General features: G+C 34.9%; 1 protein-coding gene across 2 annotated transcripts in view; it reads left to right on the forward strand.

Annotated features, from left to right (window-relative positions):
- ATG3 (autophagy related 3) overlaps positions 1-16415 on the forward strand; it is a 40211-nt gene that overhangs the window by 4748 nt on the left and 19048 nt on the right. For both annotated transcript variants that reach the window (XM_055125195.1, XM_004606722.2), the window contains exons 3-6: positions 3068-3117; positions 6113-6183; positions 7864-7971; positions 10241-10290. In XM_055125195.1, the coding sequence (XP_054981170.1) occupies positions 3068-3117; positions 6113-6183; positions 7864-7971; positions 10241-10290 (279 nt within the window). The remainder of the gene's footprint in view (positions 1-3067; positions 3118-6112; positions 6184-7863; positions 7972-10240; positions 10291-16415) is intronic.

Here is a 16415-nt window from a genome sequence, read left to right on the forward strand (position 1 = left end):
ACTCCATTTTCATATATTTTAAAACTTGTGGTCTCTTTGGAATATTCTAGGGATCTCCACTGAGCCATATCATCCCCCCAACCCCTCCCTCCCAGTTAAAATACTCTCTCTAAAAGATGCCTTTCTTTCTCATAGTTTTAATACCTTGAATTCCAAATAAAATTATGTTTTGATCGTAAGGATTTGACTCGTTGTCTTGCCAAACAAAGATATATTTTAGACAAGACTCTTAAACTGAGGTATCTAAAATGGAGGCCAGAGATGAAAATATGTATTCTTGCCAGAATGCAAGATATGTAGGTGACTAATTGCTAAATGGATAGTTCAGATAGGAGACATGAGTGGAATTAAGTCTGGTCACTGAATAGAATTAAGTTTTCAAAGTAACTACAAATTCATTCGAATAACCATTACTTGCACTTGATTGTGTCGTTAAGTGGTTTATAAATTTCCTTCTCTTTAAAAAAATGCAAGGCAAAATTCATTCGGCTGAATACTAACCACATGATTCTGATTGTGATAAGAGACAATTACAGGATTGAGTTAGAGAAGAATGAACTTAGAGGAGAAAAATGAGAAGACATAATTTGTTTTGGATAGATACAAATTTGTTTTGTTCATCATTTATCTCACTGTTTCTGGGCTTTGGCTGTCAGCCCTCAGCTATCTTCCTGCTTTCCATGAAAGGTATGGAAGTACTCTGTTTAAGAAAGGGGGACAAGAATTATCTAACACAGTATTGTCTTACTAAAAATACTTGAATGAATAGTATTTGTTTGACCTTACTGAGACTGGTAACAGTGGATAGCTCACCAAAATATTACAATTATTCTAGCTTGTTGGAGTTAATCAGTAATATGTAATTTTTATGTAGATAAATAGAATGCTACTACGAGCAACATTGCATTTATAAAATTTGTTCTACATTTTTAATTTTCTTGAATATATATAAAGCATGTAATAACTGCTATTGCTAACAGTGGCAGATGTGCACATGTACTAATTATTCATGCAAGTGTTTTTATAGTTTAATTTTTTTAACATTGCCACCAGAGATGCTATGCAATAAATAATCGTTTTGTAGCTAAGTTTTCTATTTTTTCTATTTTTTTCTTTTTTCTTTTTTTTTTTTTTTTTTTTTTTTGGCTCTTGGGCCATACTCTAAGCTGTGCTCAGGAATCACTGCTGGATCTGGCTCTGAGCTCAGGGATTGCTCCTGCAAGTGCTGGGGTACCCTGTGTGATGAACTAAATCTGGTCAGCTTTCTGCAAGGCAGGCAGATTATATACACTGTTCTATCTGTCCTGCCCTAAGTTAGCACTCTTGGTTATGATTAATTGATTTCTGGTAAAACTACTGGGTTAGATGTAGCATTTGATTGTAGCAATTCAGAATATTTAAAACTGGAAGGTGAGAATATTGTTTTCATTTGCATTTGTCTTTAACCAGTATAAAAACAGATTCAAAGATTTATTGAAATCGGGGCTGGAGAGATAGCACAGCGGGTAGGGCGTTTGCCTTGCACGCGGCCGACCCGGGTTCAAATCCCAGCATCCCATATGGTCCCCTGAGCACAGCCAGGGGTAATTCCTGAGTGCAGAGCCAGGAGTAACCCCTGTGCGTTGCCAGGTGTGACCCAAAAAGCAAAAAAAAAAAAAAAAAAAAGATTTATTGAAATAAGAGACATGTAAATGTACTAATTTAACATTCACAGTTGATACTTCAGAGAATTTTTCTCCCCAAATAGAATGTTATAGAGACAATTCTCCCAGAAAGTAGATGATTACAGATACCATAAATTGACAATCCCATGAATAACAGTAATTTAAATTATAATTATTGTGAAATAGAAGCTGAAGAGAGAGTATGGAAGATAGGGCACTTGCCTTGTATGTGGCCAACCCAGGTGCCATCCCCAGGTGCCATCCCTAGTATGTGGTTCCTCAAGCCCTACCAGAAGTGATCCCTGAGCACAGAACCAGGAGTAAGCCATGAGCACTGATGAGTATGACCCCAAAACAAAAACAAGATAAACCAAAAAAGAAAACTTATAAAATTGAATTAGTTTATATATCATGTCCATATATTGTTTGAGACACTAGTTTTGCTTATGCTTAGTACTTTCATTCATACTCAAGTAGGATTTGTGTCTTTTAGTAAAATCAGTGTATATTCTAATATCATGAAAACTATATCTTTTAGTCTTTGTAAGAATGGTGTACAGTGTTCATCCTGCTCAGAAAGTTTGAGGTTTCTTAGAAAATTTATTAAATTATTATTTTGGTTTTTAGTGTATCAAAATGTTTGAGTCTAATAAAAAAATTCTAATTCTCCCTCATTGTTTTCCTAAACTTCAGTCTTAATGTTGTAAATGATTTCCTATAATAGTAAGATTGTGAAAAAGATTTCAGAATTAGCAGTTACCTAAGTTTAAGAAAGAAGGAAGAACTGTACTGTGATGTAATAAACTATTTTTATGTCATAGACCTGAATCTATTTAGTAACGCTTTATTAAGATAGTTTAAAAAAATATTTTATCAAATTTTCAGCCATACCAAGAATTTCTATACTTTACTTAAGAAGTGTATTATAGCATATTCTGCAGCACTTTTTTTGGGGGGGGTCACACCCGATGATGCACAAGGGTTATTCCTGGCTCTGCACTCAGAAATTACTCCTGGAGGTGCTCAGGGGACCATATGGGATGCTGGGAATCGAACCTGGGTCGACTGCATGCAAGGCAAACACCTGACCCTCTGTGCTATCGCTCCAGCCCCAGCACTATCTTTCTTTATATGTTATACTGTATGTTTTTGATGTTAATTCCATAAATGCTTAAAAATTGAAATAAAATAAATACCCATTTTTGACTTCCAAAATTAGAATTTTGTTTAAGTTAAAAATTTCACAGTTTTAACTATAAAAACAATCTTCAAACTGGTGGAGTAGTTTGGTATTTTTTGCCTTTTAATTGACTTGGGGGTAAATAAGTTGTACAGGATGATTATTTTGCTATTGCCATTTTTAGTGTTACTCATTTTTTTTTCACATTCCTTCTAAATTATAGTTTGTTGCAGCTGGAGATCACTTAGTCCATCACTGTCCAACATGGCAATGGTAAGTAATCTTGGCTGAAGAATAAAAAAATTAGTAAAGGGTACGATGTCATAATTTTAACAGTTTAAAATTAGATTAATGCATTAAAATCAGAATGACCAGTTTAATTGTTTTCTAGTGTATTTTTCTTTTAAGAGTTAAACTAAAGGAATAAAAATTTGAGCAAAGATGAACATTTTAAAATTATTGTTACTATATTAATATTTCTGCCTGGCAAGCTACCTGTGACGTATTTGATATGCCAAAAACAGTAACAGCAAGTCTCACAATAGAGATGTTACTGGTGCCTGTTCGAGCAAATCAATGAACAACGGGATGACAGTGCTATGACATATCTTAATAGTTTCTAATCTTGTACATATTAAAGAAATAATTTCAAGAGTTTAATACGTTAGATTAATTTGTTTATTTACAGAATGCTTTAATGACAAACAGTTTAATTACTGTCAAATACTTGATATAAAATGATCTGTCAGTACTTGAAAAAGTGGACACAATTTTGGCAGACTATTTTCATTATACTTGGTTTGTATTTGTTACCTTGGGTATAAGTGGTTTAGCTTTTTATATTCCTCATCACCCCACGACTCCATGACATTTTTTATTGCAGATGAAAAGTGAGTTTTTGAAAGGGAGTGTGTTTCCTAGAGCTTAGAAGACTAATTGTTAATTTTTTCTTACTAATTAAGGTAACAATTTTAAACCAAAGATGAACCTTCTTGGCATTTTTATTCTCTTTAATTTTTTGTGTAGCACCTATCTAAAATAGTTGCTACTAATTTTTATCAGTTACTCAGATTCTTAAAGAATACTTTTTTATGTGCCAATATAGGTTTAAAAAAAATGTCAGGTTCGTTTATTTTTATATTCTTGTCTTTCCTACATGTATTCTGTCTTTTATTTAAAATTGACTTCCAATTATAGAATCTAATCTGTTAAAGGTGGTTAATTATTAAGTCCCTCTTCTCTGAATTTATGAAACTTTATTTAGCTTGTATCTAGCCTGTAATTGATACATAATTTATTTTCTAAGAGATAAGACATATAGCATTTTTTTCCAGTGTGATAGATTTATGCTCATGTGTTTGTGACAGACACTACATAACAACCCTAGAAAAATCTAGTAGGTGAGCCATTCCAAAGCCTTAAGAAAATTTAATGCTAAATCAAAAATGTTATAGCTAGTTGTCAGAGTGAATAGCATTAAAGAATAGAAACTCTGAATTCACTGGGCTTGTTTCAGGATCTTCATTTTACAATTTTGTGACAGCATTTCTTTACACTTGTTTATAAAATGGTTGTATTGATATTTTCAATTTAAGATAAAAAAAATTAAATAAAAATGAGTCAAGAGTTCTAAGTCCTGTAATAAAAACTCGCTGAGAGTTTTTTAAATGTGTTTCTATCAGTTCTCAACATAATCACCATGTGATTCAAAGCATCTTTTATTTCTTAGTTCCTATTTTAATAGAGTGCTAGGAATAGAGATCTTGCCAACCTACTTCATTATGTAATAGTGTACAGCTATTTTTTTGCCTGTCTCCTTTGAGCAGTACTTTGGGATTGAAAATCTGTGTTGTGATTGAAAATCTGTATAAGATTATACTAATTAAGGATCATCACTTTTTGTTTAGATACAAATATAGTTACTAAATAGTATCCCTTTTGTTCAGTATTTAACCAAACTTTCTCCTTTAGGTCTTCCTCTCATTAAAAACTAATCGATATTCTATAGTTCACAGTGCTATTAATAATGGTTTCTCATGCACATAATTAAAACCACATCCATCATCAGTGTACCCCCTCCCTTTCCCAAGAACCCCACGACACCTCCCTCTCCCAAAGACCCCAAGATTACTCTCAACACCATCATCCCCCCCACCAGTCAGTTGTGTGGATCACTTCTCCCATTTTGTTGCCTTTGGACCTTTGTTGCTGCCTTGCTGTGTGTCTTTAACTACCTGATGAGTCAAAGCAATCCTAAGAAAACTAAAGATGAGAAGCATCACATTCCTCATTTTATTGTTTATTTTAATCCCTTTTATTTTTTTGGGGGGGGGGGTGGCGTGGGGGGTGGGTTGTGTAAGTGTTGTGTTTGCTTTTATTTCTTTAGTGATTTGCAGTTTTACAGTTAATAGTATAGTGCCTAAGAAAATGATGGCTGAAAGAATGAGTCGGGATGGGAGATGCATGCTGAAAGTAGATAATGGACCAAATTTGATGACCTCTCAGTGTCTGTGTTGCAAGCCATAATGCCCAAAAGTAGAGAGAGAGTATGGGGGAAATTGTCTGCCATGGAAGCAGGGGGAGGGTGGGAAAGGGGGGATATACTGGGGATATTGGTGGTGGGGAATGTGCACTGGTGGAGGGATGGGTGTTTGACCATTGTGTGATTGTAATCCAAACATGAAAGCTTGTAACTATCTCACGGATTTTCAATGAAATTTAAAAATAAATAAATAAATTGATGTCTATGTTGGGTAAGACAAATTACAGCTACAGCTGTTGCAATTAGAACTACTGGAACAGTGTATGCTATTAGTCATTTTATTGGTTTTTTTCCTTTAAGTTTTCTCATTTCACAATTCTTCCTTTGTCTTTGTTGTGTCTCATCCTAGATTTAGCAAAGAAGTTGAACTAAATTAATTGTATGTTAAAAAAAAAAATGTAGTGCCTGATATCTCTGTCTTAGTTTTCCTCTCCATCCCACATCAGCCCCACCACTCCGGGGATGAGGGGGAGTGGGGATGTCTCTAGTATATGTAGAGGATATAGATATATACTTGAAGTTTAAGTAGTCTTAGTATATTTTATTTCATTTTATTATAATCCTTCATTCCTTGGTGTATATCACTTATGGCATTCTTCCCAAATGAATTTTAAAACAAGGGTTATAGATTTTATAGCTTTGGAATTGATAGATGATACTGTCTTATCTTTGCCTTTTAAATTCTTTTTTTTTATGTTTGCTGCTTTTTTTTAACTTATTTTAAAGGGCTACAGGGGAAGAACTGAAAGTGAAGGCATATCTACCAACAGGCAAACAATTTTTGGTCACCAAAAATGGTAAGAATAGTATGTAAAATGTATTAGCAAATTTTGCACTGATTTATATCATTTTTAAAAACAACTTTATCCCTCACTCATCTTAATTTATGCTTAAAGTTGTATTTATAGCTTCTTGGAAGAAATTAGAACATTTAATGAAGCTCTGAGTTTTCTATTGCAGGGCTATTTTTCTCTTTATTTGATTTTTATATCTTTTTAAAATTTCATTTTCTCAAAATGGGTTTGTTTTAAGATATGAAGTAAAAAAAAGATTTTAAGTAGTGTTGGACTTACTTTAACTGAACACTTGTTACAGTGGAGGCACTCTTCATGGTACCCTGAGCTGCTTCCAGTGTTAGCTTGGGATTGCCTCTGACATTGTACTCAAGAGGACCGTGCAGTGCTGGAGATTGCTTTAATGATAGGTTTTAAGTGCTCTCAGCATCTTTCCACACTTACTTTTTTTCCTTAAATTGACTTCGTAATCATAATTATTTTAAAGATATTTTAATATTCTTTAAACTTAATTTTCATAGAAGGTGAGTTGATACTACTTAGGACAGAAGCTCAGTGATAAAAATTTTATTGTTATTGAAGGATTTTCAATGGGCACAAAGTAGTTTTTGAAGCAGGTAGTATCTTATTTATGAAGTAAACTTGAAAACAACCCCACTTTATTCTATCTTGCCACATAATAAAAACTTGATTTCTGTTCTTTTCTACTTCGCCCATTATAAGAAAGGAAAGATTTGTGTGAAGCATCATTTATTCTTTCATACAACATATTTTTATTAAAACTTACATTCTATTTATTTCAAAGAATCTGGAGATTAGTACCAGTTTGTTGATCCTATAACATAATATCTTTACCTTTTGGGTTTTCTTTTTTTTTCAGCTCCTATACGTAATGCCAGCTAATTGACATATTTGCTACGTGAAAAAACTGGCATCTATATTGTACTATACCTATATTGTACTGTGCCTATATTGAGAGTAAAATTTAGAAGATTAGTGAATTTTGTACTTTAACTCTTATGAATAATTAAAACTTGATTGAGGAATTATATTGTAAGTACTATAGCATTACAAACCAGAGTTTATCTCTTCCATCTCTGAAAAAGACATGTGACACCTCAGTGTTCTGAAATCCAAGCCATTAAAATTAGATATTACTTACTAAATAGCCAGAAATTAAAAGCCCTCTCTGCTTAAACCTGTAGTGCTACATAGATCACCAGAGTAAGGCTTACATAAACTCAAAAAAAAAAACCTATATTTCCCCCCGATAAAGCTATTTAAGGAAAAATGTAATCAGATAACTTTTGCTGAATAAACTTCTTATAACTATTTAATTCCATTTCAAGTGAAATTAGCACTCACTTAATATTTGGTTCTAGAAATCATCATCATTATCATCCCGTTAATCGTCGAATTTCTCAAGCAGTCTCAGTAACGTCTCCATTCATCCTAGCCCTGAAATTTTAGAAACCTCTCTTTACTCATTCTTTCCAATGGTACGCATTGCCATATGCCAAAACTAGTAACAATGATGGGTCTCATTCCCTTGACCCTGAAAGAGCCTCCAATGTGGCACATTGGTTCTAGAAATAGCCTATTTTATTAAATACACTTTCTCTTTTTTCCATAGATTTATAGGAAGCAGGAAGCATGCTATTAACTATTTGCATTTTTTAATAGTGCCATGCTATAAACGGTGCAAGCAGATGGAATATTCAGATGAACTGGAAGCAATCATTGAAGAAGATGACGGTGATGGGGGATGGGTAGATACTTATCATAACACAGGTATGAGGCTACATTGGCATAATTGGTAACAAAAGAGGATGCATAGGGCAGTTTTATTCCAGTAGACTTTTTTAAAGATGGAAATAAGAAGATAAATCGGGTAAAAACAAAAGTTATTCTTGGATATTTAATTTTTATATTACTGTTACTTCAGGGGAAATTTGAAGATATGTTTTTTCTTCATTTCTAAAAAAGAAAACCAATTATAAATACTGAATATGTAGTATTCTTATACTGTGCTTTAAGATTCTGTATTTGCATTTCATTCCATTGCTGGGTAAGAAGCTTTTGGACAGGGACCATGCCATCCTCATATTTCTTTTATTCAGTTCTGAGAATTATAAATAGTTAAGAATTGTTGACTACCAAGAAGACTGTAGGATCCATGGAGGAGATGAATTGTTAAATCTTCATTATCATAGTATCCGATACAGAAATCGTTCAGTACATTTCTGTTTAAATAATTGACTCAATCCTTTCATAACTGTGTAAGTTATTTGCCACTCTGAATATTATTTTTCTTAGTCCTGAAACCTATTTTGCCATTGTATTGCATAACTTTTTGAACACATTTTTTGTTTTCTAGCCAGCTTTCTTTTTAGGGGGGTCTTCCAAGCAGGAGACAGTACTTAACCAACCAAATTGGTTTGGTTTGTTCAATGCTAAAACCATGGCATTGCTGCACTGTTTGGGCCCTGTGGTGGTGGTGGGGGCCACCAAGGTCATCTCAGTGAGGCTATTGGGGGAGGACGGGAACCATGTGGTACCTGTGACCTAACTGCTGTTAGATGCATAGTATGGCAAGTTCCTTAAACCTTGTATTGTCTTAAGACCCTCGACTTAATTCTGATGAAAAAAAAAAATCTTAATTTACGTGTGCAAACATAGATATATTTAGAATTTCTCCTAATTGTTGAAATATGTATGTTCATATATATTTATATTTATAGAAAATATATGTATGTATTTGCCTTCCAAGCACTGCTCAGATTTAAATAATGAACATAATCAACCATTGTTCACCCCTGGTTGGCTGGGGCCCAAGGATGTAGTGCTGGTGATCTAACCCAGGTTGGCCATGCAATGCGTGCACTTTAATCGTACTAGCTCTCTGACTTCTCTTCTAAGTTGAAATTTAGAATATTAAAAAGTTTTCTCTATCTTTAATTCCTAGTGAGTGATAGTAGAGCAAGATTTCTCAAAAAGCACATTTACGGTTTGGAGCATTTAATTCTAGCATTTCCTATGCATTGTAGATTATCAGTTATATCTGACCGCTGCCATTAGAAGAAGCTGCTTAATTGAGTAACAAAGGGCAGATATTTTGCATATTTTGCACTTGGGTTTTATTTATTTAGCATTTTGTGTTATTGTTGAACAGTCTCATTAAGAACACAGTTATTTTAGCTTCTTAAACATTTTTTTCATTGTTTTTTTTGGCCACATCCAGCAGTACTCAGGTTTACTCCTGGCTCTGTACCCGGGATCATTCCTGGCAGGGCTTGGGGGAATCATCTGATGTGCTAGGAATCTAATCTGGGTTGGCTAGATGCAAGGCAAATGCTCTACCTGCTGTACTTTGGCCCAGGTATTTCAAATTAAACATATTTATCTGAGCAGTGCTGCTCTGTGCTAATGCCACCTCCATTGAGCAAAATCGTTTTAGGGTAGTTACTATGGACACAGTATTGAGCCATGTCAGCACATGTGGATTTGAATCCAAGTTTCTCCCTGAGACTCATAGAAGTTATTTCACTTCTCGAGGGCCTATACTTATATGGAGAAATTATTATCTCATGATATAGAATTGCAGATTAAATAAGATATAGAAATAGTAAAATAGTCCCATGTAAATATGATAATGCTATTGCTAGCCTGTGTGACATATTTCTGAAATAAAATATGTCGGAAATATTTTAAGGTTTAAATGTAAATAAGCCCTATTATCGCTTAGTATGTCCATTTTCTAGGACTATAATTAGATACTGATACATGAAAGAAATAAGGACTAATAAAGTAGGTTAATTCATGTGTTTTTAAAGTGTTAATTTATATTAATTGGAATGTTTGACTTGAAATTTTTTGTCTGCTTTGAGAGGCATTTTTGAGATTATTCCTATTGTAAGTTAGAAAAAACTGCCACTAACATTGGCTTCTCATTTGAGAAAGATGGTGAGAATTTAGAAAATTGTGTGTTATGTTGCTTGAATCAATAAATGAGGGCTGTTTATAACTTAATTTTAGTTATTCTCTGTTGAATTTTAAACAGGTGTTACAGGAATCACCGAAGCAGTTAAGGAGATTACATTGGAAAGCAAGGTACTAGTTAATTAGTCATGCTTCTGAATACCTTATATGCCTATATAAAGTTCTTTGCCTATATAAAGATTACTCATCTTTTTTTATTCTGTAAATTATTTACAAGTTCTTACCTTCTACCTATTTTTTCCCTGTCATTTTTCTTTATCAGTTCACAGAAAAGGGTTTTTTCCTCCTCTTTTTCTCCTTAATCTATTATGAAAGAAGAAAAAAAATTTTTTTGAGGTGATAGTCAATAAAATCACTTGTTTTCACAAATGGAGAAGACTTTCTAACTATTTTGAAAGAAATGGCTTTTTGCCATTGTTAGTGGTGTTTACAGAAAGCAGGACATGTAATAGGCCATAATTTCCTTAAAGATGGCAAAGTCACTTCAATTACTCGCTTTGAGAAGGACTCAAAATGACAAATATTAAGAACATCAACCAGTGGCATTGGTCTTACTGAGACAATGGATTGGCTAATAAAAATAGTAAAGAACAAGACAGTAAATTTACTTTGTTCTTTAAAGACTTTGTGAACACATCCCTTTGGAAACTGTGTATTATACTGCATGTTAAATTTGTTGGCATGTAATGATCTGACTGCAATATTTTCAATGAATTTTTTTTTAAATTAGCATTTGGTAGAGGGATGACTACTGGTTTTTGTTTGTTTCATTTTGGGACCCGGCCCTTTGGTGCTCAGGGCTTACTTCTGGCTCTGCACTCAGATCACTTCTGGCAGGGCAGAGGGAAAATACCAACATAAGGCAGCAAAACTCCAGATGGCTCACCAGTGCCATCAGACCTCAGTAATTTGCCTGATGAAACCTTTAGGACAATAATCATAACAATGCTCAATGATTTGAAAATAATGTTGGAACAAAGAATCAACTTGAAGACAGTTTGTTGAAACAAATGAAAGATCTTGTTCCAGGAGAGGTAATGGAACTTAACAGTATGGTAGGAAACCTTAGAAGCCATATGGATGAAGCCAAAAATTGAGTAAGTATTCCCAAGATGCCATAAACAAATGTACCGAAGAGAAAATAGTAAAGAGAATTTTTAAAAAATGAAGACAATGTAAGGCAAATTATTGCCTGTGCCAAGAAAAATAATTTCAGAATTACAGGAATCCCAGAAGTAGAAGAAAGAGGAAAAGAAAAAGAATGACTAGAGATAATCGTTGAGGATTTCCTCAATCTGATGAGCAGGTTGGGAGTACAGATATAGGTGGCTCAGAGAATACCAACCATAGTAAACCCAGACAAAACTACACCAAGACATTTTATATTTAAAATGGCAAGAACCAAAGACAAACATGGCTGCAAGACAGAAACAAAACCTCACAAGGAACAGCACATCAGATTCATCACAGATTTCTCTAGCAAAACATAAACAAGAAACAAATGGAACAACATATACAAACTATAGGATGAAAAGGACTTCCAACTAAGAATCTTCAACCCAGCAAACTCATTATTGAGGGGATAAAAACATTCTCAAACAGCAGAGGTGACATATTTGAAGTCTGACTCAGCCCTGGCAAGGATACTGAAATGATATGAAATGCAACATATGAAATGATACTGCATAAAACAAATAATATGTATGTAAATAATATGTATGTACCATAAATAATATGTATGTACCAAATAAATAATATGTATGTACCATATGTAAACATGGCAACATATGCCTTCATATCAAAATTTCCCTAAATGTTACTAGACTGAACTCTGCCATAGAGAACATAATTGCAGACTGGTTCCAGAAACAAAACGTAACCCTATGATGCTACAGGAGAAACATTTAAACTCCAGTGATTAAATACAGGTTCGGAGACAGTGGTTGGAAGACAGATTGCATAGACTGATGGCAGACATTAGAAAAAGCAGGGACAGCCATATTGGTTTCACAACAAATAGAATTCAAACTGAAGAAGATGGTAGGGAAGGACATCACATGACCAAGGGATCAGTAGACCATGAGGACTTAACACTTCATTTGGTGCATAGTGCACCAGGTATCAAAGTTTATAAAGCAGTTGTTAGTAAACTTTAGGAAATATATTGATGGCAGCATAGTAGTGGTGGAAGACTTCAATACTCATACCCACTCATAACTGGCCAGATGAACCAGGCAAAAGTGTAATTAAAGGAGCCCTGAATGAGAAACTGGAAGAACTGGATCTAAAAGGCATATATATGACCCTCCACCCCTACAAAAAGTGAATATACATTTTTCTCCACAGCACATGGGATATTCCAGGTTTGATCACATGCTGGAACACAACTCAAAACACAGTATCCATAAAATCACAAAAATAGAAGTCATAGCAAGTGTCTTCTTAAGCCACAAAGCCACAAAAGTAGGAATCAGCTGTGAAAAGGAAAGTGGCAAAAATACTCCCTGGAAACGAAAACAACATGTTAAATAACAGTTGGGCCAAAAAGTAAGTCATAAAAGAAACCAAAAGATGCCTTGAGACAATTGAGAATGAAAATAAGTAAATCTCCCCAAAAATAGGAATAGAAGGAATATATCTCAAGAAAATAACAACAATTTACAACAAATCCACACCCAATATCATAATGGTGAAAAACGGAAAGGCTTTTTCATGATATCAGGCACCATTCTTATTCGGCATAGTTTTGAAAGTCCTCGCCACAGCATTCAGAAATATTAAAAGGATCTAAATTGAAAATGAAGAGGTCAAATTTATCACTAATTTCAGATGGAATAATCACACACACACACACACAATCACAATATCCCATTTATCACCGATTTCTCGGGCAGGCTCAGTAACATCTCATTTTGTCCTTTCCCTAGAGATCTTAAAAGTCTATTTCGACTTGGCCCTCCTAACGATGTTGCACTGGGGGCTCTTCAGGGTCAGGGGAATGGGAATGAGATCCAGCTTGTTACTGGATTTTGCATATGAATACACCATAGGGAGCTTGCAAGGCTGTCCCATTGGGGCAAGAAACTCAGAAGATTGCCAGTTTCTCCAGAAGGGAGAGGTAGGTTAAAGATATCATGCGGCCGCGCGCTTCTGAGAGCTTGCTTTTAAGTCTCTGGATGTTGACCATTGATGGGATTACACACACCTGGGTTCCTCTGCTGGTACCTTCATGCATGAGGCCTGTCCGAACGTGTAGAGAGGAGCCTCCAGCATGGCTGCAGCTAGGTTCCGGTGGTCTTCGGCCGCCAGGAGCTCTGCTTGGGGTGGGAAGGGAAGCTGGAGCCCATCCCATCCGAGGGACCCGGGGAAAACAGCCAGGCGTGTGGGCAAGAGACTCTGAAATAATGAAATAATACTACATAATAAAAACCACGGACTCCACGGAGAACTCCTCAAAATGATGAATATAGTAGATTACAACATTAATGTACCAGAATCAGTGGCATTCCTCTATACAACTATCTGGAAGCAAAAGAAAAAGACTCCTCTTCAAATTTGTGACCAAAAACATCAAATAGGAATCAACAAGGGAAATGAAAGACCTATACAGTGAAAACAGTGAATCATTGCTAAGAGAAATAGAAGAAACTAGAAAAGTAGAAAAGACAATTCCCTGTTCATGGATTGGAAGAATCCACATTCTTAAAATAGCCATCGGGCTCAAAGTATTGTACATATTTAGTGCAATACTAATTAAAATTCCAGTGACTTTTTTTTTTCAAAAACGTCAACAAAATCTACTTAAATTTGTAGGGAACTATAAACTCCTCAATAGTTAAAGCCCAAGAAAAAGGGACCATTGCATTTCCCAGTTTTGAATTACATTACAAAGCTATAATAATCAAAACTGCGTGTTACCGATAAAGATAGACCTGCAAACCAATGCTACAGAAATGAGAGTCCTAGATTAAATCTCCTGGTTTTTAGTGAATTAATCTATGGCAAAGGTGCTAAATATATGAAGTGAAGCAAAGAAGATCTGTTCAACAAATGATGTTGGGAAAACTGGAGAGCCACACATAAAAAATGAAATTAAATCATACTTCACACTTAATCGAAAGTAAACTCAAAGTGGATTATTGATCTCAAAATTAGAATTCATAAAAATGCATTAGCAGAACTCTCCAGGAAATTGACCACAGTGGAAATCAATGAAGTGACCACAGTGGCAAAGACAACAAAACAAAAACAGATGGAACTACATAACATTTAAAAGTTTTTTTGCAGTAAAAGAAATTCAGACTTTATAAAAAAAGCTACTAAATGAAGAATGGAAGGAAATATTTGTACATAGTACACCAGATAAAGGATTTACATTGAAGATCTATAAAGCATTCACAAAATTCTACAACCAATAATCTAGTGACCCCCATCCATAAAAGGGATGAGATGAACAGACATACGAATAGCCAACAGGCATATGAAAAAGTGCTCGTTGTCACTCATGATTAGGGAAATGTAAATCAAAACAATAATGATACATTATGGTGAGTATGACATATATCAGAAAAGTCTGTATGTGGCCAGTGTTGATGGGGTTGTGGGGGTTGGACAACAAGAAAGGAACTCTCATCCACTGGTGGTAGGAATGTTGTCTAGTTAGCCTATATGAAAAGCAATATGGGGATCTGTCCAAAAATCAGGACTAGAACTGCCGAATGAGTCAGCAATCCCATTTATTGGCACCTATTCCTAAAACACAAAAACATTAATTCCAAAGTATATGTGCACACATACGTTCATCCTGCAATTAGTGCAGTAGTGAAGATACCAAAACAGCCCTGATGCCCAACTATAGATGAATGAATCAGGTTGTTGTATGTATACATACTGGAATACTATGTAGCTCTGGAAAGAACAAAAATCATACAGTTTTCAGTTATGTGAATAGTACTAGAGTATGCTTAGTGAAGTCAGAAGAAAAGGGAGATACAGAATGAGCTCTCTTGTGGGACTAGAGATACACGGCAAGGTAGTAATGAAGATCCAAAGGCAACAAATTAATCCAAACAATTGAATTGGAGATGGCTTGGGAGGGAGGGCTCTTGAGGTACTTGGGAGAGGGAAGAGGAACATTGATGATTTGAGTAGTGTTGAAATTATGTGCATGAGAAACTGTTAGAGCTTTGTAAACCACAGGATCTCTTTCTTTGTTTTTTTTAAGCCTTGGCCATTGGCATGAAGTTGAAATAATTCCTTTGATAGTCAACAACAGTGACTTAGTTGTAGCTTTTGTCATTGTACAGTATTTTGTAGCTGCTAACCCTTTTTTACAGATACCTAGTTGGTCTGACAAACAACAGTGAACATCTGGCTATAATGTCTTCTTATGTACATGATTCTTTTTATGTGCAAGATTGTTACAATTTTGTTCTGCTTGGTTGGCTTGCTCTAAGATTATTTGCAGTTGAGAGTAGTAGAGATAAGTACCAGGAGGTCTGCTCCACGGCTTGGAAACTGGCCTCACATGCTGGGGGAAAAGGCAGCTTAGATAGAAAAGAGAACACCCATGTTGGGAGGACCCATTCTGGTTGAAAGATGCATGCCGAAAGTAGACTAGAGACCGAGCATGGTGGCCAGTCAGTACCTCCTTTGCAAACTACAACACCCAAAAGGAGAGAGAACAAGAGAGAAGAATGCCCTGCCACAGAGGCAGAGTGGGGTGGTGGGGGATGGAGTGGGGGTGGTGGGAGGGATACTGGGAACATTGATGGAGGAGAATGGGCACTGGAGAAGGAATGGGTAAATGATCACTGTATGACTGAAATGCAAACACGAAAGTTCATAAGCTCATATGATTCACTAGTTAAAAACTTAATAAATAAATAAACAAATGCTTTTTGCATCCTAAAAAAAAAGATTGCTTGTGCTTGAGATAGAAAAATATTTCAAAGTTGGGCATCTGAGTCCTGTGCCAATCCCGAAACTGTCATCTTAAACCTGAAAATGCGAATTTTGGCATACCATCAGTCTTTCTTTTGAAGCTAATTAAGTAAACAGTAAATATACAGAAATTTTGGGTCTATTTTTAAGTAGACAAAAAAAAAAAAGTCTGTAAATGTATTTGTCCTTTTTGGCAAAATAAGAAAACTATCCTTGATGGTATATTTGACGAAACTCACAACAAAGAAAGAATTCTCTTTCAAGTTAATTTTTAATGATTAAAAAAAAATACC

The sequence above is a fragment of the Sorex araneus genome, chromosome 2 (assembly GCF_027595985.1).
Source record: "Sorex araneus isolate mSorAra2 chromosome 2, mSorAra2.pri, whole genome shotgun sequence".
NCBI lineage: Eukaryota > Metazoa > Chordata > Mammalia > Eulipotyphla > Soricidae > Sorex > Sorex araneus.